This window comes from Eublepharis macularius, chromosome 1, assembly GCF_028583425.1.
Source record: "Eublepharis macularius isolate TG4126 chromosome 1, MPM_Emac_v1.0, whole genome shotgun sequence".
Classification (NCBI taxonomy): Eukaryota; Metazoa; Chordata; class Lepidosauria; order Squamata; family Eublepharidae; genus Eublepharis; species Eublepharis macularius.
The window spans coordinates 234,809,711-234,832,833 of record NC_072790.1 but is presented as its reverse complement, the minus strand read 5'-3'; the positions used below and the strand labels follow the sequence as shown (position 1 = coordinate 234,832,833).

General features: G+C 45.6%; 1 protein-coding gene across 5 annotated transcripts in view; it reads left to right on the top strand.

Moving 5' to 3' along the window:
* Window positions 1-23,123, top strand: part of MARK2 (microtubule affinity regulating kinase 2) — a 128,026-nt gene that overhangs the window by 6,946 nt on the left and 97,957 nt on the right. The window contains exon 1 of one of the 5 annotated variants that reach the window (XM_054993383.1): window positions 1,100-1,179. The exons of the other annotated variants lie outside the window; for them this stretch is intronic. Within the exon in view, the coding sequence (XP_054849358.1) occupies window positions 1,141-1,179 (39 nt within the window). The 5' untranslated portion in view covers window positions 1,100-1,140. Of the gene's footprint in view, window positions 1-1,099; window positions 1,180-23,123 lie in introns of those variants that run through there. 5 annotated transcript variants of the gene reach the window in all.

Below are 23,123 nucleotides of genomic sequence, written 5' to 3'. Positions count from 1 at the left end.
AGCAATGCAGATTCTGTGAACCTAGGCAGATCATGAGAAGGAGGGCCGGAAGAGTTACATAAGTGCTTAGTTCTCGCAGCCCCTTCTTACATGCCCAGGGTAAGTACGATCGCCACTTTAGGGTCAGTTAGCAATCTTCCCCAGGCCAGTTTGGCTAGGGATCCTGACAATGTTTTGTCATCTTCTGGCCATGAAGTTGGGGTCACTGGGGATGTGGGAGGAGGTATGTGTGAATTTCCTGCATTGTGCATGGGGTTGGTCTAGATGACCCTGGAGGTCCCTTCCAGCCCTATGATTCTGTGATGAATTCTTTCCCTCCTTTCCCCCAAGTGTGTGCATGTGCTCCTCTCACTATTTTCAAACCCCTTTTTTTCTCCCTTTCTTTAAGTTGGTGTTTCTTTAGATGTGCCTGGGGGTGGGGTGGGGGTTTACCCAGGAGCAGTTTTTCTCTGGGGGTCAGGAGTGCCCCTTCCCAGTAGGTTAAAAAGTGGGATATGAATAGCCATTTCTCTTGGGAAGCCTGCTGCGTCTCTTTGCCTCTTGAATCTCTGTTTTAGTTGAGACTTTTTGCTCAGTGAGTTTTTAAAAAAATCTAAAATATGTCTTGGTAACAAAATAGTTTATTCATTCTTGGGCCACTGCTATTTATAGGCCATCTGTATGGACTCTTGCTGCTCTAAATAGATACAGTTTTGATTTGAACTTGCCTTTGAGCAATTTTCTGGAATAGAAGCGTATCACTAATAAACATATTAACAACAATAATCATTGATAAAAAGAAAACAAATCTGTTTTGGAGTTCAGTTGTGAATAGTGGAGCTTTACCAGGAAGCGTTTTGCTAATTCTTTACAAGCTTATGATCCGAGCACACTCAGTAATAAATGGAAGCAAATCTTCAATACTTTTGGCATTCCTTGACTTTTTTTTTTTTAAACGAGGGGGAAGGCTGTGGTTTTCAAGGAGAGAGTTGAAGGGTGGGGCTGGACTGGGTGCAGCTGTTCCGGTTCTGCGAAGGCTGTGAGCTCCCTGTGACGTCCTCACCAGATTACAGGGGAAAGGTAGAAGGGATAGGTAGGGTTGACTACTTGAAAAACGGCAGCTGCAGCAGACGGGCCTGGCAGGCTCTGAATTCTGTCCCGATGAGCCTCCACCCACTAGCTTTGCTGTCCTCTCCTCTGGTGAGTTTCCTCAGATCTTGCGGGTCAACAGCAATACCTCCCGGGGGGGGGGGTGCCTGCCGCAGACAGCTGCATTCCAGTCCCCCCTTTTTCAACCCCGTCAGATTGTTGCCACTTTTCCTATTCATTTCAGAGCGGGGAAGCCTCCAGTTTAGGATCTTGGACTCTCCTTTAGATGCCTGTGCCTACATGTGTCCTAGCAACAAGGCCTGGTGAGAGAGACTTAACACGGAGATGAGACAAGTATAACGTTGGCCTAAATATATCTTCAGCATCCCTTATGTTAGAGAGGGCACAAAAGAGAGAAGAACGTTTGAGGCTTGGGGCCTTCCGTGCTGTTCCTTCAGCAACCGGCTTGCCACTTTTTCAGCAGCAGTTTTAAATACTGGGAAAGAGGAGAGCACCCCCTTCTTTTTGACACAAAGCGGCATCCCTTGCCTTGTTTTGTTTGCGCTGCGCCAGGTTTCTTTTTTCAGAATAACTAAATCTGGACGACGTTTGATCACAACTGGTGTGGACTAACAGGAGAAACTCTTCCCTTTATTACTTTGTCTTAAACGGCAGACAAACTGGAACGGATAAGTTGCCTGCCACAGGAAGGACTGGCCTTCTGCTCCCCCCCCCTGATGAGTGTGAACTTTTCTCCCCTCACCTCAAGCTTCAGATTGTGGGAGAAATGCTTGGGCCCGGTTCTTTGGCTTTCTGCTTAGAACAGATTAAATTTCTTTTGACTGATCCTTTTTTGTGAATTTCCTCTGAGTGTCTGTGATAATTGGTTTATTCAAGTACCCAGCTCATTTAAAAAACAGGGAGGAGGCAGGGAGCAAAGCCTTCCTTCTTTTTGCTTGGATTAAATGCTTGTGTACACAAACCCTGTTATCTAAAAAAAGGACTTTGCAGAACTGGAAAAAGTACAGAAGACGGCAACCTAGATGGTTAGGGGTTTGGAGCACCTTTCCTTTGAGGAAAGGCTGAAAAGTCACTTCTCAGTTTAGAAAAGAAACAACTAAAAAGGGACGACATAGAAGTTTTATGCAATTACGCATCAGGTAGAGAGAGTAGACAGAGAGAACTTTTTTCTCCCACTCCTAAAATGCTAGAACTTGAAGGCATTCCATGGCTCTGATGGGCAGTAGTTTCAGGATGGCCAAAAGGAACTACTTCTTTACACAGTGATTAAGATGTGGAATTTACTGCCAGAGGATGTAGTGATGGCCAGGGCTTCTTTTCTGGGAAAAGAGTTGGTGGAACTCAGTGGGTTGCCAGCACAGGGGGCAACTGTTGGCAGGAGGTGGTGCCCCGGTACCACATGCACGCGCGCAAAGTGCGTGCATGCTCTCAGGACCAATGATGTCACTTTGGGTCAGCTGGAACGGGGGGGGGAGTTTTAAAAAGTTTAAATCACCCTTGGCGGCACAGAGGGCAATCTAAACTCCCCTCTGTCTGGAGATCAGGGGGCAGGGCCACCAGCTATGTGTCCATTTTCAAGAGGTGCCGGAACTCCGTTCCACCACATTCAAGCTGAAAAAAAGCCCTGGTGATGGCTGCTGCTCTAAAAGGGAATTAAACAGATTCAGGAAAGAGGTCTATCAGTGGCTACTAGTCACAGTGACCAAAAGAGAACCTCCAGATTCAGAGGCAGTGAGCCTCTGAATACTAGAGCCAGGGGGCAACTTCAGGGCAGGGGGCCTTGGCCAGTATGCTGTGCTATTGGCCTTCCACAGTAACTCATTGGCCACTGTGTGAGACAGGATGCTGGGCAGGTTGGGCCACTGGTCTAATCCAGCAGGGCTCTTCTTCTTAATGTTCTTACATTACGGAATGTAACAATACAAAACTTAACGGAAGCTCTGTTCCTCAGAGAGAACGGGTCCACTCCTGTCAGTTATCCCATTACTTGGCCCTGTGATGCTTCTTGCCTAGGCCTCATTGCCACCTCTGTGAGACTATATCTGCCAGGCGGGTGGCTTTTAAGGACGGAGTTAAGGGGTATGTGTGTTCCTATAGGAGATGAAAGCAGCATGGGCATGGATCGACATTTCCTTCCAGCCCAGCAGCACCAGCATCCCTGGTTTTTCTTCAGACTTCCTAACCAAGCCTTTTCCCCTTGTCCTTGTATTTTTTTTTGCTAATTATTTATATATTGCCATCAATGTGCATAGTACTTAAAATAAAAACGAACCTCTTGTACTCTTGTCCTAAGGTTACAAGGACAAGTGATACTATCTGTGGGCAGAGAATGGTCTGAAGGCCCATAACATGGGTGTACTGCTAAAGCAAAGCATGGCCATCTGTGCGATTGACTGGGGCCATCCCAAAACAGGCCTTCACAGATGTTCTTAGGTTCTATGAGCCAGCCCAAAAATGTCTTCAGAATTTTTAAAAATTTTAATGACCATATTTTCTAACTCATGGTGCAACAATGAAATCTTTAGGTACCACAGTGACCTGGCATCTGGGATATGTTGAGCCCTATCGCACAAGTCGCGTGTGTTTCACCATGTGAATGTATGGTTTATATGAGAAGGTGTGATCTTAAAGGTGGTTGTTCTACCTTGAATCTTGCACTGGTGTGACCATCGGACACAATAACTTCTGGAGAAGGTCAGGATGGGTGTAGAAACGGGACTTCATTGGTAACACTGCAGCCACTGTTGAGTCCGAAGGCTCTTTTAAGGATTGCACTCGTAGGACTGGTCTAGTCAGTGTAAAAGCCTAACAACTGAATGTTAGAATGGCTAGGCTAAAGGTGGTCATCAGCCCTTTGGCGGCAAAGAAAGAGTTCACATGGAGCTAGTTTGCACTCACAGTTTATCAACATGCCCTCCTGGGTGTACAACACAACAGGATGTTTCTCTTGATGCGCCTGGGCTTTGAAATTCTGCGTTCTTGCTGGAATCTCTCACTCTGTCACTTTCTTTTAGAGATGTCTCTACTCTTGGCATTTTCCTAAGACTTATTTCCCCCACTCTCGCGTCCCCCCCCCCGTTATTATTTCTGACATTTCATATTAGGAATTCTTGAGAGGTGGGTACTGATGCGCCTGACTTGTGAATCGCCAGCAGACTGTTCTGCTTCCCCCCTTTTTTAATCATTGCATTGTTGCTGCTGCTTTGCATTATGGAGAGATTCACAAGTGCGACGACGGGTGAACCACACTGGTTGGATGTGATGGGTGTCCTGGTGTGCATTTTTAAAAATTCAGCCTGTGTAGGAGGAGGGTTCTTATCCCACCCTTTGCTTTTCAACAGGAGGGTGGAGAGGAAGGAGGGTCATGTTTCTTGTTTGCTAAACTGGTCGGGCCGGTTCTGATAATGATTGGTGTTCATTTTTTTTTCCTGGGCCATGTTGTGCTCTGAGAGAGATCAAAAAAGAAAAACTCCAAGTCAGTCTTTCAGGCCAAACTTGATTTGTTACTGAAAACCTTTAGAGGGAAAAATACATCAAGAGTGAACAAATGAATACAGTTGAAGTCTTTGACGCAAGTAATACATTAAAACAAACAGGCATGCATATTAAGAGCACCAGTAATATATAAAACAAGTGGGGGTCCTGCAAGGTGTTACAGGGGAGGGCATCTCATTTTCCTCTCCCCAACTATTTCCCCTTTTCCTTCCCTGAAAACTCATAACCTCTCCCCCTTTCCGGTTGGTCACCAGTGTGGCCCCATTGCTCGTTTGGGCAGCCCTGTAGGGCCTGTGGGGTGTTTCCACACTCCAAACAACATGGGCAGAAATAAATAGGGCCAGGCTGGGAGGGGAAGTGGGATGCCATTGGGAAGGCGGGGCCTGTCCCAACCAGGCACGCTGTCAGAAGGTGGCTGTGATGGGGTGGGGGGGGGAGGCAATCTCAATAGGCTGTAGCCAGTGGGAATATTGGTGACAAAGCCAGGGAGCTGTTGGGAAGGAGTCTTGGCAGGTGCCTGGCAAGCGGCCAGAGGAACAGTTGGGAAGCTGAAAAGTGGACACAGGGGCCAGAAGGTGTCAGGCAACCCCTGCCTACTGGGAGAGAACAAGCCCCAGCAAGAGGCTTCTTTGAGGGCCACAGAGATTCCTTGGAGGAGGCTTCCTAAAGCCGAAAGGGAGGAGATGGAGGAGACCAGGTGAGAGGCGACAGAGCCAGCTGCTCAGCAACCTGACGCACCCACAGCAACTCTGGGGCCAGAATGATGGGATGGCAGAAGGCACTAGAGGAGAAGAGGCTGCCCCTAGAGAGGCAAGTGGAGAGCATAACAAGGTCAAGGAGGATTCCCAGGGCCAGCCTATGGTGTAGAGATTTGGGCTCGGTCTGAGGCCAAGGACAGCGGTGGCAATTTAGTTGGACATTGCTACCCTTCTGCTTTTGATCCCATGGCTGGAGAGTAGTGACGCTCCATTTGCTGTGCAGGCAGAGCAGTAAGACTATGGAAATAAAGTGGTGGCAGCTTCATTGACCAGTTTGGAAAAGCTGGGGGCAGCTAAAGGAAAGCTAATAATCAGCTATACACCTCTAGATGGAGATGTATTTAAAGGGTGAACTGTGCCTCTGCCAGAACGCTACACTACCCTTCTGATTTAAAGGAAAAGCCTGGGGAAGAAGCCAAATCGAGTACTCAGAGAGCTGTGTTGGAGGGCAACACATGCTGTGTATAAATCTACTTTTAATTAAAAATTACCTGAATGGAATCCGTGAGTGTACCATTTTTGTTTTGTATTGTATTCTCCTGTACATTATCCATCTTAAGGTTCTGTTAAGGTACGTAATGTTCAGTTACAGTTTCAGTTCGGCAAACCCATTTTCCTCACCTGCTGACCCTGTAGAAGGAAGCACAAGAGTGGACGCATGTGACTTTGGTCACAGTAGATTCTGTTACTGTTGGAGGCTAAGAAAGAGATGAAGCTCCATTCTTTTGCAGTGTAGCTCTTATTTGGGAAATCGTTCTTGTTTGGAAATGCACCTTCAGAAACAAGCATGGTTCTGCAGTGAGCTTCACATACCTGAGAAGTGACTTGGTGGTGGGTTTGGGGCTTTCCAGGTATTATGTTTGTAACAGAGGACCAATTGCTGTGGCCTAGTCTAATTTGGCTTGTTGCTACCCCGATTGCTGAAACGATCAACATTCTGTTTAAAAAAAACATTCTGATCCTTTATTTAAGCTGTTGTAACAAACTCTGTGAATTACTGTAGCGCATGTTATGCAGGGCTGCCTTTGAAAAGTTTTTGGAAACATCAGCTGGCTCAAAAGAGAGAGACCTGATTACTGTCCGTGAGTTGCTTTGATCACCAATCCTGAGGCAGCTTTGTTGCTTCTCAATCTGCTTCCAGGCCAAGTTTTAAAGTGTTGGTTATCGCATTTAAAACTCTAAATTGTTTGCAGCCAGGATGCCTAAAGGGCTACCATCTCTAGCTTGAGTGGCCCTGTTTGCTCTTTGTGCCATCACTGTTACATTTCATGGGTTAACACAGATGCAGCAGGGTCTTTCTGGTGGTAGCCCTGAGATTGTGGAATTCCCTTTTCATGGGGGCATATCTGGCTCTGCCCCTCCGAATTTTCAGAAGGTTACTAACTCCCGCTCACCCACCACCTACCCCATTTCCATTGGTTTAGTGAAGTTATCTGGAATCAGTGTTCAACATGGGAAAAGTCTGAGGCCTTAATTTTTGCCAGTGGAAAAATTGAGAATTTTTTAGAGCACTAGGGGAAAAAACTCTTAAAATGTAGAAGAGTAAGATTTGGGTCCAGCAGCACCTTAGAGATCAACTAGATTTCCGGAGTGTAAGCTTTTGAAAGTCAAAGCTCCCTCAGAAGCTCATACTATGGAAATCTAGTTGGTCTTTCAGGTGCTACTAGACCCGAATCTTGCTCTTCTATTACAGGCCAACACAGTTACCCACCTGAAACTACCTTAAAAATGTAGTCATACACAAAAGTTCTTAAGATTTTTAAATTTAAATGTAAACAATTTTGGCAACAATTAATGTACTATAATGTGTTTAACAACACATTGTTAAATAGTTTAGTGTTTTCAAAGTTATAAATTTTAGCTAAATATCCAAACATGGCAGAGTCCTGTCTGTCCAAGTAATACACTTTTCTTTTGCTTACAACAGAATTTGTTTTTAGTCTTCAAATTCTATTTTTTCCTAACTCTCAAATGGCAAAAATTAAAAATACATGTGCTGTGATGGCTTATGGTGTAGCAGTTCGAAACTCTTTCTCAAGTATTTGGTATATTTGCAGTTTTTCCTGTAGAAGAAGACATTTCGACTTGTAAATTCCATAGATATTCCAAACAGTTCAATTTTATAAACTGATTTAGTGCTGCATTTTATGTTGGTTAATCAGTAAAATAAGTATAGGTTTGATAGGAAAGTAAGCATAGCATAAGTTTTAAATTTCCCCCAAATGTCTGCTCTTTCTGGGGGGAAATGTTTTCTTCCCCCATGGCTTCAGAATTTCTGGACATTTTACATCCCTAGCCCGTGGCAGGGGGATTCCACGATACTCTGTCTGATCATATGTATATTTACTCAGAAGTAAGTCTCACTGTGTTTATTAGTGCTTATTCCCAAGTAAGTGTGTGAAGGATTGCAGCCATGCGCATGTGAAACAGCCGTATACCAAGTCTGACCATTGGTTCAGCCTGCCCCTCATCTAGCCTGAACCAGAGTAGGCCTTGAGGGTCATACCCATAGATCGGTCCTTACCAGGAGGTCTGTTTACCTGGTGATGCCAGCATCTGTATTTTGGAATCTTCTACAGGCAAATCATGTGCTCTACCTCCAAGCGCATCCCCCTGTTACTGAAAAACTGTTGTCTGAAATCTGGGCCCTAGAAGCTCGCTCCAAAACATGTTAGTCTTTAAAGTGCCATAACATTCCTTGATCTTTCAAAACTGGCCAGTCTTCTTCACTTTTGTAATCTATTATTTTGATCAGGAACTTAAAGGCGGTACTGTCCCTTTTAACGGCAAATACATCGTGTTTATAATAGGCTCAGGAATGATATATAAATACTATTTGTAATGTAAAGATGCTAGAAACTGGCCTGTATTTCTTCATGCATAATAAATTTCCTTTGCCAGAAAGTGTACATGTTGTGCAGTACTTATGGAAAAGATTGTGTATTTGCTGGCAGAAAAAATTAAGAATTTGAAAGAGCAAACCAGTTAAAGACGCAAAGTTAATCACCGCTTGGAAGTGTAAAAAAATCATGTGTTTAATTTTTTTTTAAGATTGAAGATGGCAAACACTAAAGATAATTAAGTTTTTAAAAAATGTTAATAGTTTCCCTTTTATTAACACAGTTCCTAATAAAGTCTGATTTGTCTAGCAGTCTGGGAATGATTGTTACAGGTAAAATTGTGACAGGTTTGACTTCCACACCTGGTTAGTAGAAAATAATACTTTTCTTCCAAGGTGAGCTGTTATTTGTGGATGTTTATCTGAGGTAGTTGTGGTTGAGAAGCTGGCAGTGTGGGGGTTCGAACCAGGGAGTCCCAGATCTTAGTTCAGTGCTTTAACCACTGCACCATAGTGCTTTTGTATGTATACTCCACCCTGATCTACAAGGCAGCTTTACAGCTAAAATAAAAACAAACAACAGTGAAATAAGAGCATAACAACACAAACTAAAGTACAGAGCTAATAATCAAATATCCCTAATGTTTGAACTAGGGACTTGTACTTTTAAAAACTGTCTACATCATCTCCCAGCTGCTTCATGATACTGGAGTGAGAATTGTGTATTTATAATATCGGTTTGAAAAGGATGCTTGTCCCAGGGCGCGATACTTCTCCCTTTTTAAAATCTTTATTGTTATGTATAAATAAACACATAATCCAGATAATGGGTTTAACTCGCCTCTAACCTTCAGGCCTGTGGCACTGTCATTAATTATCTTTTCCCCAATAAATCATTACACACACAACCAATTTCTGTTGTTATAAAGGGTGAAGAGGGTGACAGCTAAAGGATGGGTTTGGGGATGTTCCAGTTCTAACTAGCTCCTGGTATGAGCATTCGAAATGTTCCTTGCTACGTTCATAAGAGGCTGCAACAATCCCACATCAGTTTCTCTGCAAGGATTGGATGCAATTTGATGCTGAGTGTTTTTAATCTTTTTTTTTAAAAAAAACCCCAATCCTATTTTCCAGGGGCATTCCCCATCAGTTGCAACTCTCCCTTGGAGTGATCGTATAAACAGAGAATGAAACCAGCTGTGGAATCCTCTTTGGATCACTCACTGTATTAAACACAGAGCTCTGAATACCCAAAGCGAGCCTTTTCACCAGAGGCAGAAGAGGTCAGAGAGGGAAGATGAGAAAGTTTGAGGGGAGGGTTACGGGACAAGCTATTTGGAGCAAATGTGGGGAAGTAGAGAGGAGGAGCCCAGAGCAAGTACAGGAGGGGTGGATGGATACTGGGGCAGCTCAATTCTGTGTGTGTGTGTGTGTGTGTGTGTGTGTGTGTGTGTCTTGCAGCAGGGATATGTGATCATATAGAACTGCCTTGTATAGAGTCGGATCACTGGCCTGCCTAGTTCAGTGTTCTCTAGTCACTGCCAGCAGCTTTCCAGCGTGTGCATGGCAGAGAGACGTTCCTTGTTAACGTTCATAAACCAGTACCTGCTATCTGAGAGCCATTGGTCAGGCGATGTCTGGTATTGAACCTGGGACCTTCTTCATGCAAAAGCAGGTATACTGCACTGGGGCAGGTTGGAACGGTTGGAACAATATCTTGATCCCTCCCCCTCCTTCTGGTGTTTGGCCCTTGCCTAGAACAGGAATGCTCTTTGCGAAACCAAGTCCTCTTTGTATCATCTTGAATGATGCTTGGAGACTGTTTAAGCATTCCTTTCTTGACTTGGTATCAAGAAGGATGACTCTTACCTCGTTTGGAATGGTCCCTGATCCCATTCCAGTCCACGGAGGGTGTTAACTCCATTTGTTCCATGAGCCCCGTGGATTGTTTGACCAAGCCATTCCATGGGTTAAGTGGACACCTTTGGGGTAGAGCACTTCCCTCTGGTTGTGGCACCTGATGTTGTGTAGAGAGGTTTAACGTATCAGTGTGGGTGGGAGTTTGGCGGAGAGCATTCCTGTGGGCATCTTGAGTTAATGTCGGGGGCGCGGAAATTATTTCAGACTCCTTTGTGCCCTTGTCCAGTTATTAAGCACTTGACCTGGGACTTCTCCAGGGTAAAAGTAATTTGTGCTGCAGACCTGTATGGCTCTATTGCTCCCAGGGGCTCCTCTTTGTTAACCCTTTTTGTATCATAGGTTCTTATCTCTGTAGGCAATATCAACAGGATGTCAAATATTTCCAGTAGCTCTGTCTAATTAGGCTTTCCTGTAGTATTACTTGAGTTGTTTAAACTGCAAGTATTTTAAGCATCTAAGTGGTGAGCTGCAATTGATATAGTATGTCCTCTTTGCGCTTAATCTCAGCCTGGCAAATTAAGGCTCAAATTACATTCTGTTTATGATTTCCCTTTGGCCACATAGTAGTCCCAGGGCATCTTTTAAAAAAAAATATTTGTAGGGCTGCTGGCAGGAACACTTTGCTTTAACAGGAATTTATGTTAAGAATAGGTCTGTATGTTTAAATAGAAAAACCTAAATGTTTTCTAAATTGAAATGTGCCCGACTGCTACTGGTAAGGTGGAGCTGGAGGAAAAGTTAAGAGAATGTATCTGGGCATTCAGTACTCCAGAAAGCTCTGTGCCGTGAGCCACTTGTGTCAGGATCAGTTGAGACATGGACCGGGCTGGTTTTGCACCCTGTTGAGTCGGAGGCTACTGTCCTCGTATGGTTCCAGAATGGATCCAGTGTGAGCCCATTAGAGTCTGTTTGGCCCAGCTGTATGAACATACAAAGCTGCCTTCTACATCAGACTCTTGTTGCATCAAGATAGTTTCAAGTAGGTAGCCGTGTCGGTCTGCAGTAGAGCAACAGGATTTGACCAGCAGCACCTTAGAATCCAATGGGATTTTCAGGGTGTAAGCTTGAGAGACCAAGTATCTGAAGAAGGGAGCTTTGACGCTTGAAAGGCTATACCCTGGAAACTTTGTTGGCCTTTAAGGTGCCCTTGGTCCATCTAGTCCATTGCAGCCGACTGTGACTAGCAGCAGCTCTTCAGGTTAGCAGGCAAGCAGAGTTCCTTTTCAGAGGAAATGCAAAAGGTTGACCATGAGATTTTGTGCACATAAGGAGTGAACACACATGGAGCTTCCTTGAATTGAGTCAGAACTACCTGATCTTTTCCACTGGAGGCTGAACCTGGGACTTTTCTTCCTGTAAGGGCAGATGTTCTGCCATTGAGCCACTTCCCTCTAAAGTCCAATTAGCGATTTGCCTTAGGCTGTCTAATAAGCTGATGGCAGGTATGAGATTCAAGCTGTGAAGTTCCTGATTCATAGCTTAGTAATACACCGCATTAGTTGTTTCTTTGTAGCTTCTCCCTCTCTGGACAAAGGCAGAGAGGTATTCTCACCTGCAGAAAGATTAAATTTGAGAAGACTGACAGAAGAGCAGCCCTTCAAAAACAAACCGACAGAAGTGCGTGCTAACATTTCTTCCCAGTGAAGTGGCACACAGCTTCACAAACATGGAGCAGTGTTGAAGTAAAAATGCTAAGATGACACAGTAAAAAAGAATACCATATACCATATACCAGAATACCATATGTTAGCAATAGTAGGTGAATGAAAAACTTTTCAGACCAACAGAATTTGACCCCATGTAAAAGCAATCCAGTAATTAAGTATTTTGGTATTGCAATTGTTTTTGTATGTGCTCAGATATCATTGCATATCAGTGATATTTTAATATCAGTGCATAATGAAGGTATAGTAAATATTCAGCTCCGTCTTTAAGAGCTCGTCTTCTCTTTTATTATTTAGGCTCATGTCCTAGTGGGCAAACGGTTATTGGGTAGTGTCTGTTTGTGGTACCCATACACACCCATTTGCTAGTCGGCTTATTTAGGCTATTAAAGTTTTAGGTCTTGAAGTATGGATTGGCCTTGCCTTTGCCTCCCCAAATCCTCTTCCAGCAAACCTCTTTGCCTGCTTATCTGATGCCCTCCTGCTCCTGCAAAAGTGATATCTCAGCGTTGACCTCTGAGATGGAGACAATTCTGTTTTGAGTTCTGCCTTCTTCTTTTTTTTGTATTTTGTCTTGAACTTCTGCCCATTGCTCTGGGAACTCCCTGACAACACTAGCCCCTATTCTGCAGTTATTCTGTCCAGGTCTGTTTTGGTGGTCTGCGATCCAGTGCTGACAAGTTGAATAGATGTTCCAGTTTTATAGAGAAGATGATCTGACAAACTCTTTACCAAGGGATTTAATTTGCTAATAGGTTTGTTGGACACTTGAGTTTACAGTGGGTGGGATGGAATCTTAAAGCAGCAAAATATCCTCCCAAGTTAATTTAAAAATCCTCCCAACTCCCTCTTCCAAACTGCAAGGAAAACGCCAAGCTGGTACAAGAAGCAGCTCCTAATTTGAAAGATTCTAGAGGTGTGAAGAAATCCAAATATAGTGTTGGCACAAGAGCTTAAGCAAAAACTAAGCAACATCCTCTTTCAACATACTGTTTCCTCCATCTCTGCTGTAAGGGAACTGTTCTTGTGGGCTCAAAGTGAGGGTTATGTTGCTTCCTGAGCAGCTGCCCCACCCACTGGAGGGATCCAGGAGTTAAGCAAGACAACCTTGCTGGCTCACGAGCCTCTTTATTTATAACATTCGTATTTTGCTTCTCCAGTGCTTAGGGGGGTGTTCCTAACAAAAATCACACATAAATGACAGCATCGTAATTGGTCAGTAAAAATCGGCATATGCAGTAGTAGCCAATAAGTAATACAGGGCCTGCACTCAGGTGTTTTGGAAGAGGGGAGATGTTGCATCATCTCCAGAAAGCCATAAAAGCAGGGGGGGGCAAGGTCCACTTATAACATTGGAACAAATGCAGTAAAGGCCCTTCTCGCCTCATTCCTAGATGGGCAGCATCCATTCTGCAGCCTGTAAAAAAAACCTGGATTCATATGTGGGCAGGCGTCTGTGAGGCAGATGAGGGGGAGCGGGTCCCACTTCTCAAAGGCCTGGATTTGGTTTGGGCCTGGAAACTAACAACTAACTAGGTCACTTGCTGCAAAATAGGTTGGATGTGTTCTTGTCTCCCAGCATCGAGGTGAAGGTGAGGCAGCAGCCTTCTGTGCTAGTTGAAGCCTCTGAATTGTCCTAGAAGCCGATTCACTGCAAGCTGTTGGAGCACCAGTAGGGTGCTTAGGAGGGATGTTGTGATTGGACAAAGCCTGGCATGTGTCACTAACCCAAGTAAATGGACCACACATCTGAGTCAAATGCAGCTTGGTGTTGTCAACTGAGGCCACAGAGGTATTCCTTTTGTTGAGATGGATCCAGTGTATCAGTTTCCACCAATTCTCCCTTCCCATCGCAGACCCCTGTCATATCGTTTGTTATATTGCAGACCTCTCCCCCCGCACCCCATCATATCCTATCGCCTAGGAGCAGCATGTTGATCAGTGGCTGCGGTGGGAGGTGGGAGGCAGCAAAGTTCCATTCGGCAGTCAGAACATTTTGTCTGGATCTAACCCCTTGTTCTTTGCTTCCATCTGAATCTGCTGTTTCATCCTGGCTGACTTTGCTTTCTGCATCCTGCTCTGCTGTGTCCTGACCTAAGGGCTTGCACGCATCCTGCCCTTTTCCACTCTCCAGCTTTTGCATGCAGCATGTAGCTGCGCTCTTTGCATGCAGTCTGTATTAATGCTTTATAACCTGCCCCCCCCCCTCTCTCCAGTCTTCTTCCTTTGCCCTGTTTGTTGATCTTGTGAACAGTGTCATAGCTTGGGCACTCCAATTGCTGCTTGCAACCCTGGAACGTTTGCATAAATGTTACCAGTGTGCTAGCAATATTCTGGTGCAGGCTAGAAACAGCTGTTTGCTTTGAATAATAGCTTGCCTCAAACCAAGGTTGAAGCCAGATGAGACTGTAGGGCAGGTTCAGATGGAGGAAGAACAGAGGAGGGAGGAACTCTGTGGTCTGTCTTGGGTTGGTCTTGACTAAGCTAGTGGGGCATGTAAGATCAGCTCTTTTTCTGTGACACAGCATGAGGCATAAGCTAATCACAGAGCGCTTGTTTGAGAGCCAGTGTGGCATAGTGGTTAGTGTTGGACTAGGAACTGGAAACGCCAGTTTTGAATCCCAGGTCTGCCATGGAAGCCCACTGGGTGATCTTGGGCCAGTCACACATGCTTAGCTGAGCCTACCTCACAGGGATGTTGTGGGGATAAAATTGTAGGAGAAGAGAATGATGTAAATCTCTTGGGATCCTTATCAGGGAGAAAGGTGAGGTATAAATGAAACGTATAAATAGATTGCTATCTGCCACTAACTGTATTCTTTGTATTTTAGTCCTTTGTTCCTGAGATGGAGTTTTTGTTCTTTTCCTTTAAAACTGTATCTTATTAGGATGGTGGGGTGGATGTGAAGGAGGCAGCTGCCACATTCAGTAACATCCCCAAGCCAGATTGTTTGTTAAGACAGATGCTTCCCCGTGCAACCTGTAGAATAGGTTGTTGCGCTGTTCGTTTTTTTCCTTTGGCCTGCCAGTGCTTCCTTTAACAGGATTTGCCTTTAGTGCTTCAATACAGCACGAATTCCCTGCGAGGGGAAGGGGGGGAGGAATCTTTACCTTAATTACTCTGATCATGCCCGTGCAGAGAGACGGTTGCTAATTGATTAGTAGGTGATGGGCAGGCCCTCCTTTAGCAAACAGGCTGGGGAAACCTCTTGCGGTCCCTCGTTTCAGTGCATCAGTGTCCTAATAAAGCCATTCCCTGTTGCGTTCTTTCGCTTACTGCGGAAAACGATTGCATTCCAAGCTTTATTCCCTGGCAGCCTTCAACCATCTGACAAGCTGTGCCTCTGCCTTGTTGCCACAGTAGCGTTTTGGCACAAACGCCTTTTTGCTTGACAAGGCAGGAGGGACTTAAAAACAGCCAGCCTTGTTCGCGACCATGTGGATCTAGGAGAGAGCTCTGCCGATTTCATGTGGATGTGTGATGCTGCCAAATGTCAAATCAGGGCTTTGGCCTGCTTTTCTTGACCCATGCCGAGATGCTTTATAACTGGGGTTTAACCGGGGACCTTTCTACGTGCAGAGCATGTGTTCTACCACTGAATCACGGCCCCTCCCCACTACATGCCCAAGTGCAAAAAAGCACTGTACAGCCTCAGACCTTGATACCATCTGCTACCTTGTCCTAGGCTACCTGTTCTTCTAAGGTTTATCCCATGGCTGTCATTGGCGGGGGGGGGGAGTGTTGTGTGGTTCTGAGTACCCCAAACTCCACCCTTTGGTGTATTGGTATATGAAGGTCTGTATTGTCTGCTCTGACTGCCAGCAGCTCTCTAGTGATTCGGATTAAAAGTCATTCACATCACCTGATACCTGAACTTATAGCAAGAGGCCTTCTGCACGCATAGCAAGAGGCCTTCTGCACGCAAAGCAGATGTGCTGCTACCAAGCTATGACCCCGTCCCTGGTAGGTTTGTAGACTAGCTTGCCAGGAGGAAGAAAGATCTCTTTCTCCCTTTCCCAGGCGTCCATCTGAGGCATCTGTCACACTCTGAGGAATCTGAAGAAGGGAGCTTTAACTCTTGAAAGCTTCTACCCTGAAAATCTCGTTCAGCTCAGAGGTGCCACTGGAGTCAAATCCTGCTGTTTACTCTGTGGAATGTACTCCCCAGACCATCTGACGAATGTTGGTTGTCCTTGGGAACTACATTTCCCAAGATGCACCAGTCACCTTGGATGTTGTGTGTTTGAGGCACCTGGGAAGAAAAGATAGGAAAGAAGAGTGCAGGTAGGGAGATGAGATAATCTTCCTTTCTTCTGGCCGTCTGCTGCCCCTACTTGTCTGTGTTGCAGTAAATAATTAGGTGGGGTGGGGGGAGAAGTCCCAGAAAAGAATTTAGGATCTTTAATGCTTGTCATGCTTTAAAGTGCACTGGGCAGGGGGTTGGACTAGATGGTCTGTATGGCCCCTTCCAATTCTATGATTCTATGACAAGTAGTGGCTGCTGAATCTTGTACTCCAAGCCAGAGGGGTGCAAACTTTGGCATCAGTGCTGGGACAGGAATGGTCGGGGGGAGATGTATACAAGTCTGTAGGGGCTGTGGATCTTTTAACCCTGGCAGAGACAACTGAAGATGCTTTGTTTCCCCCCAGGGCTTAAACCTTCACTTCCTCTTCTTCAAAATTTGTGCAGAAGCATCCAGAGGGATCATCAAGCACCTTGCACTCAAAGAGTGTTATATAAATGATAGATCGTTGCCTTTTAATGCACCATAGTATTTGTGTATTTAGAAATTGAGTGGACATTACCAAACATCAGAACCATGTGCTCTGTCCTAAAGGAGAGGGCTCTTTACCCTCTCAGGGTCCATCAATATTTAAATAGTGCCTTCGGGCTCTCTCTTCTGAAATCCCTCTTGCACTTCAACACACACAAAGCTGCCTTATGCCGAGTTGGACGATTGGTCTAATCGAGGTCAGTCTCGTGGCCTCGGAATGGCGGCGACATTCCAGGGTCTCAGGTGGACACCTTTCACATCACCCTTTTAATGGAGATGTTGAGGGTTGTTCTCAGGCCGTTCCCTGGCTTTGTCTTTATTGTCTCCACTGTGCTAGAAGTGGTGTTCTCTCAGGCCGCAGCATCAGAAAATGCCAGGCACAAGTACACTCTGTTGACGAGTGTCATTAAGCTACTGATGAACCTTGTCAGTGTTTGTGCAGCTCTTGAAGGAAAGAACTTTATACCGCACCTTTCCTGCAGATGGCCGTGGCAGCTGGCTGGTTCTTCCTCTCTGGGGTTGTGCCACCTGTTTGATCAAAGCTTGAAAATGGCGTGAGAGTTGGGAGATGAAGTAAAATCCTTCCTTTGTGGAACATGACACACCTCTGTTGGGTTAGAGATGACTTTTTTTCCCTCACGTCCTGGTGCATAGAGGCCCGTGGCGCAGAGTGGTAAGTTGCAGTACTGCAGCCTAAGCTCTGCTCACGACCTGAGTTCAATCCTGGCGGAGACCGAGTTCAGGTAGCCAGCTCAAGGTTGACTCAGCCTTCCATCGTTCCAAGGTCGGTAAAATGAGTACCCGGTTTCCTGGGGGTAAAGTGTAGATGACTGGGGAAGGCAATGGTAAACCACCCTGTAACAAAAAGTCTGCCAAGAAAATGTCATAATGTGACATTCCCCCATGGGTCAAGTAATGACTCGGTGCTTGCACAGGGGACTACCTTTACCTTTTACCTGGTGCATAGCTTCTGAGAAAAGTGCATTAACTAGTGCCCAAGTCATAGCAGCGCGAATGTAGGAGGATAACAAGAGCCCCTTTTCAGTCCTAGGGCCTCCATCACTTTCTTTCTCTTATCAGATGCCCAGTTCTGCTCAAAGCAGACGATTAGAAGGTTACCCCTTCACTGATCTCTCTTCTGTCAGCCTTGCAAGATGAACTCATAGTGAGATTCTGAGCTGAGCTCAAGTCTAGCCCTGTGAACCTCTCTCTTTTTTAAAAGTCCTCCTCGGCCTGGAGCCTTCATACTTTTGAGAGCGCCTCTGCCCTCTGGCCGTAGGAGCCTGCCTGCTTACTGAGATCATCTTTGAGGGGGCCTCTCCCTAGATTTCCTTGATTCAGGAAGTGAGGGCATGCTGTGGTGTGGAGTGACCTTTTTCAAGAGCTACAGTTGTGCTTCTTCCTTCTGAACATCCGAGGGTAGTGCAAGGTCCACCTGTTCCATAAGGCAGACTGAGAATTGCAGTCAACTGTGCTTGGCTGTATGGCATTTGGAGCAGCTCTGCTGCCGCTGTTGGTATTTGTTTTCGAGTGTGTGTGAGAAATTTTCCCACAGGAGAGGCCACAGTTCAGCGATGGACCACATGCCTGACAGGAAGACGGCCTCTGGTTCAACTTGCATTTAAAAGAATCCCAGGTAGTGGATGTTGGGAAAGATCTTGTTTATGAGCTTCCCAGAGACTCCTGGCTGACCGCTGCTGGAAATAGAATGCAATACTATTATCTGCTACGGGCACGACCTTCTTATATTAGTTATACTTCCAGCATGGAGTATTGCATTAAATTGTCAATGTGAGTCACCTTCATCTTTATCTCAGAAAAATTAGAGATAATAATAACAACAACATTCGTTTTATATACTGTCCTTCAGGACAATTTAATGCCGCACTCAGAGCGCTTTACAAAGTGTGTTCTTATTATCCTCACGGCAATCACCCCGTGAGGTGGGTGGGGCTGAGAGAGCTTCAAGATGCTGTGGCTGACCCCAGGTCACCCAGCTGACTTCAAGCGGAGGAGTGGGGAATCAAACCCGGTTCTCCAGATTAGAGTCCTGCCGCTCTTAACCACTACAGCAAACTGGCTTCAGACCACACCACTGTTTTCCAAATGGGCCATTCTGTTTTCAGCCACCTCCTCCCCCAGCATGATTCTCCTCCCTGCCCCCAAAATAGGCATCAAGTGAAACATCATGGACTAACAACATTATTCTAGCTCAAGCTTTTGTGAGTCGACACTTATTGGAGTAGCTGTTGCTGGTCTTTGGGGTACGCCTGGCTCCTGTTTTATTTTGCTGCTACGGACTGCAACGGCTGCCCATTAGGAATTCTTCCCAGCCCTAGCTGGTCTTGTGCTTCTGCCTCTTTCAGCATTTTCAGCTGCTTACTATTTGGGTGCCCCCCCTCCCTCCGTGTAGGTTTGCTGTGTGCTAGAAACCAGAGAGCTGGGTCAAATAGAGCAGTAAACTCTAGCTGCTGCTTGGGCTGACTCTATTGTGCGCTGGACAGTGGGACATTGTGGTAGAACTGATTTAGCAACAACAGAATAGGGGCGGGGGCGGGGGCGGGGAGGAGATAGAGGCTCAAAAGAACTGTAGGTTCAGAGTGAGTTGAACAAATCTTTACAAAAGAATTATAAGGACTGGCTGTTGGGCCAGCCTCTCCCCCCCCCCCCATCAAAAGCCAACCCCCTTGGTTAAACGTGTTCAAAGTTTGAAAGCATTGTTCAGTAGTAAAAGGTGGTGTGTGTGTGTGTGTGTGTGTGTGTGTGTGTTTTCAGTGGATGGTTTTCCATCTTCTACGTTGTTTCGTAAAGTTAATTGCAACGAATGGATGCTATTGCCAGCACAATATTGGGCAAGCCTGGCAGCCTGAAGGTTGTAATTTATGTTTTTCGAGTTATCCATAGGAACTGTGTGACAGAGTGTGTAGATGCTGTGTGGATTTGTGAACTGGGAAGGGGAGATAAAAGCACACATACATATGATTCAATTTTTCTTTAAAAAATCAAGTTTTGGTTTACCTGCATAGCCGAAGCTGTATTTCTTATTTGCATGTCCTTTATTTGTATATTAAAATATTTCTACCCCATGTTTCAGCTTGCATGTTGAGAGGCATACTGTAGTCCAGTGATACTCAGTGGCTCATCAGCCATGTAGGCCCTTCTGAGTACCATTCTCCGACATGCCACCTAGCTAATGTTCTGATAAAGTGAGCTGCAGGGCCAGTTAAGCTGTGAGCTTCACTGAGCTGTAAGATTCATGCCAAGGACGGAAGTAAGGGTCCATCTTCTCCAACAACCTCCACAGATTTCATGCTCTCATCCCAGCACCTGAACAGCTGCCAGAAATAGAGTAAGCTCATTGCAGAGAAAAGAGAGAGAAGCCGTAGCAGTGTCTTCTACCCATGAAAAGAACAAGATGTCATCAATGGGGTGATGGTTTTCCTCTTCTCCACAGCTGGTTTTCTGTCCTCTGGGTGCCTTGGCAATCTCTCTCTTGAGCTGCTTCTGCCTGCCTTACGCAGAGGAGACTGCTAGAAGATATAGATGGGAGTCCTTTTCTTCATTCCAGGTGCAGGAGGGCTGGCTAAGGTTCAAGAGTGGTGCGGACAAGCTACACTACATACTCAGAACTAATCTATTAATGAAGAAGGATATATATTTGATGTTCAGTTGTATCTCCTGTTGTTGTATGTGAGTATTTGGGGTGGTGCAGAGAGCATAGAGTAAGTTGCATGGCTCTTCGGGTTGACAGCAGTTGCAAATTTGGCTCTCCCTGAGCAGTTGAGTGGCTGCTGCCACTGTAATCGATATGAGACTAAGAAGCAGTGGAAGCGATGAGGTGCCTCAGTGACCCCCAAGGATGAGAGCTGTATTCTTTTGAAGTCGATGAGTGAACAACCATGTTCACAACATATCTGAGAGTGCAAAAAGTCACGCATCAAGAGTTTTCAGTGTCTTCATTTTTTCCTTGCATTTAAGCAACGTAAGGGACATGCATGTTACACTGCCTTTACATTGTTGCAGATGCTATAAAAGTAATTCCACATCAGACTTTGAATTTGTGTTATGTATGTTCCATTCATGCCTTGCCTTGCCTTCCAGTGTCGACACAGTGTGGCTTACATCTCCCTATTTGTCCTTGGAGCAGCCCTGTGAACTTGGTTGGGCTGGGCTGAGTGTGTGACTGGCCCCAGGTCTCCCAGGAAGCTTCTGGCAGAGTAGGGATTCAAACTAGGGAGAGACCATGGCTTAATGGTGTAGAAGGGCTGCTTTGTATACAGGAGGTCCCAGGTTCATATAAGGCAGTTCCACGTGTGTTCGTGTGTCTCCCAGGTTCTAGTCTGGCGCTCTAGTCACTACATCGCGCTGAATTTGTTTGAACATTTACACCACCCTTGATTTGATCTTGTTCCGGATCAGATCTTCCAGTTTTATTGGGACATAAAATTATTAACCTGGGGGGGGTACTTTGAAAACTGTTGATTTAAATATAAGTGAAAATAAACATGCTAGATCAGATCACACTCTATTTAGGGCACTGGAAAATTTTCCAAGTCTTAATTTTTCCTGAAAACCCACATCACTGTAGCTATGATACAACTTGAGAAACAAATGAATCCCTTCAGCCAGAGCATGCAACTGAGCCACGATTTGTATCTTTCCACTCCAGTTCCTGGTGGCTGCTGTGCTCCGTTAATATGTACAGCCCCTCTTCACCTTGCTTTGGTGTGAATTTCACTGGCCTGCTGAGCCGAGGAGTGGGTGCTGTGGGAGATGAACACTGGAGTCTTCCTCGGTCTCATTTGCAGATCCTCTCCAGGAGTTCCGCTGCACAGTTTTGTGGCCTGGCATGTCGCAGTTTGGCCACCCAAGTTCTGCAGAGATCGAGGCATGGGGATGATACGTGAGAGGTGTGAACAGCTGCCCCCTTGGGTTTTATCTTGGCACTGCTGGGATAACCTGAACAGTTAGCAGGCTTATCAGTACATACAGGATGGCTCCAAATGTGTGGATTTACTCTTGGTGGGATTCAATCGGGGGGGCCCACATCCTGCCTTGCTTGTCTTCTGTGATTGATCAGTACCCTTCAGTTTTTTTTGTTGTCTGTTATGTGAAGCGAAACGTTGTAGCTTGTGTCAGAGATTGTGGTAGGCCTGTATGTGTGTGTGTTGCCACGCATGGAGCTCTGGGTATAGAGAGCTTGAATTCATGTAAAAAACACAGGAGTTTGGGGTTCCTTAAAGGTAAATGTATTTATTATAGCACAAAGTTTGGGGACTAGAGCTCACTTTATCCACTGTATGAAATATGACACTAGATTGACAGATCTTGCCTGTATACATGTACATACACAAGAATGCACATAGGAGCACCGAGAAAAATGTATGCACTTGTGGATGTACAAAGGAAAAAAAGCATTTAGGCATGTCTGCGCTCTTTGTCACACACACATTTAACAGTGTGTCCCAGAGGCCATGCTGAAGTTCAAGAGTAGCATAATGTAGTCTAGAGGTCCCCAACCTTTTTGAGCCTGTGGGCACCTTGGGAATTCTGACAGAGGTGATGGGTGCTGGCGCAGGAGAGCGATCCACATGCACAGAGGAAGCCCAGGTGCCAGAGAGAAGAGGGATAATTTGAAGAAAAAAAATACCCTGGGGAAAGAGGAGTGAGAGAGAATAAAACCAGCACTGGGGTGGCAGGCAGGTGCTGCTGAAACAACGTTATTTTAATCTGCACAGCCAATCCGAAGCCCCTGCTGGGCAAGAGCCCCACTTGGCCCCGCCCACTTTCTGAAAACACTTGGGCTTGAGGAAAGTTGTTGTTGGTGCCTTATTGGGAACGCCTTGTGTAGTATAACGGCTAAAATCAGGACTCTGATGAGGTGGCATAGAAATCTCCTAAATAAAGAAGAGACTGAGCAATAGATCAGGACGTCCCTGTTTGTATCTCTCCTCTGCTGTGAACTCAGTAGGAAGTTGTAGGCGAGGCACTCTCTCAGCCTTCAAGCCCGATGAAAATAATGCAACAGCACATGAAATACAACGAACACTTGCAGCAAGTGCTATTTCAGGTAGTGTCCAGATGTATGCATGGTAAGGACAGTGACCCATCTGCAACAGTAGAGATCGGGGCAGTAGTCCTTCCTTGCTTTGCTATGCTAATTTCCCACCTGTAATGGGAGAGAAATCCATGGAATTTGAATTCCTGTGAATGCTAGCTAAGTGGAGGAGAGGGGTTTTTTTTTCCCCTGTGGGTGACCCATTTCCTGATTTGGTTAATCAACCACTCCCAACAGAGAGAGAGTGTGTGTGTGTGTGTGTGTGTGTGTGTGTGTGTGTGTGTGTGTGTGTGTGTGTGTTCACAGAGGCACATGGGTATATATGTTCTTTGGTAGTGAGCATGTGGCCTTTCTAGCTGTTGATTATTTCTTGGATAGTTGCTGAGAGTAGGGACTTCTAAGAGAGCGTTTCTCCTATTATTGTGAAAGGAGGGGTGGATTCAGTTCCAACCTGAAGCAGCCTCAAGCCAGATGTTGCCCAGTTCCCTTCGGATCCCACACCTGGTCCCTCCCATAACGACAGG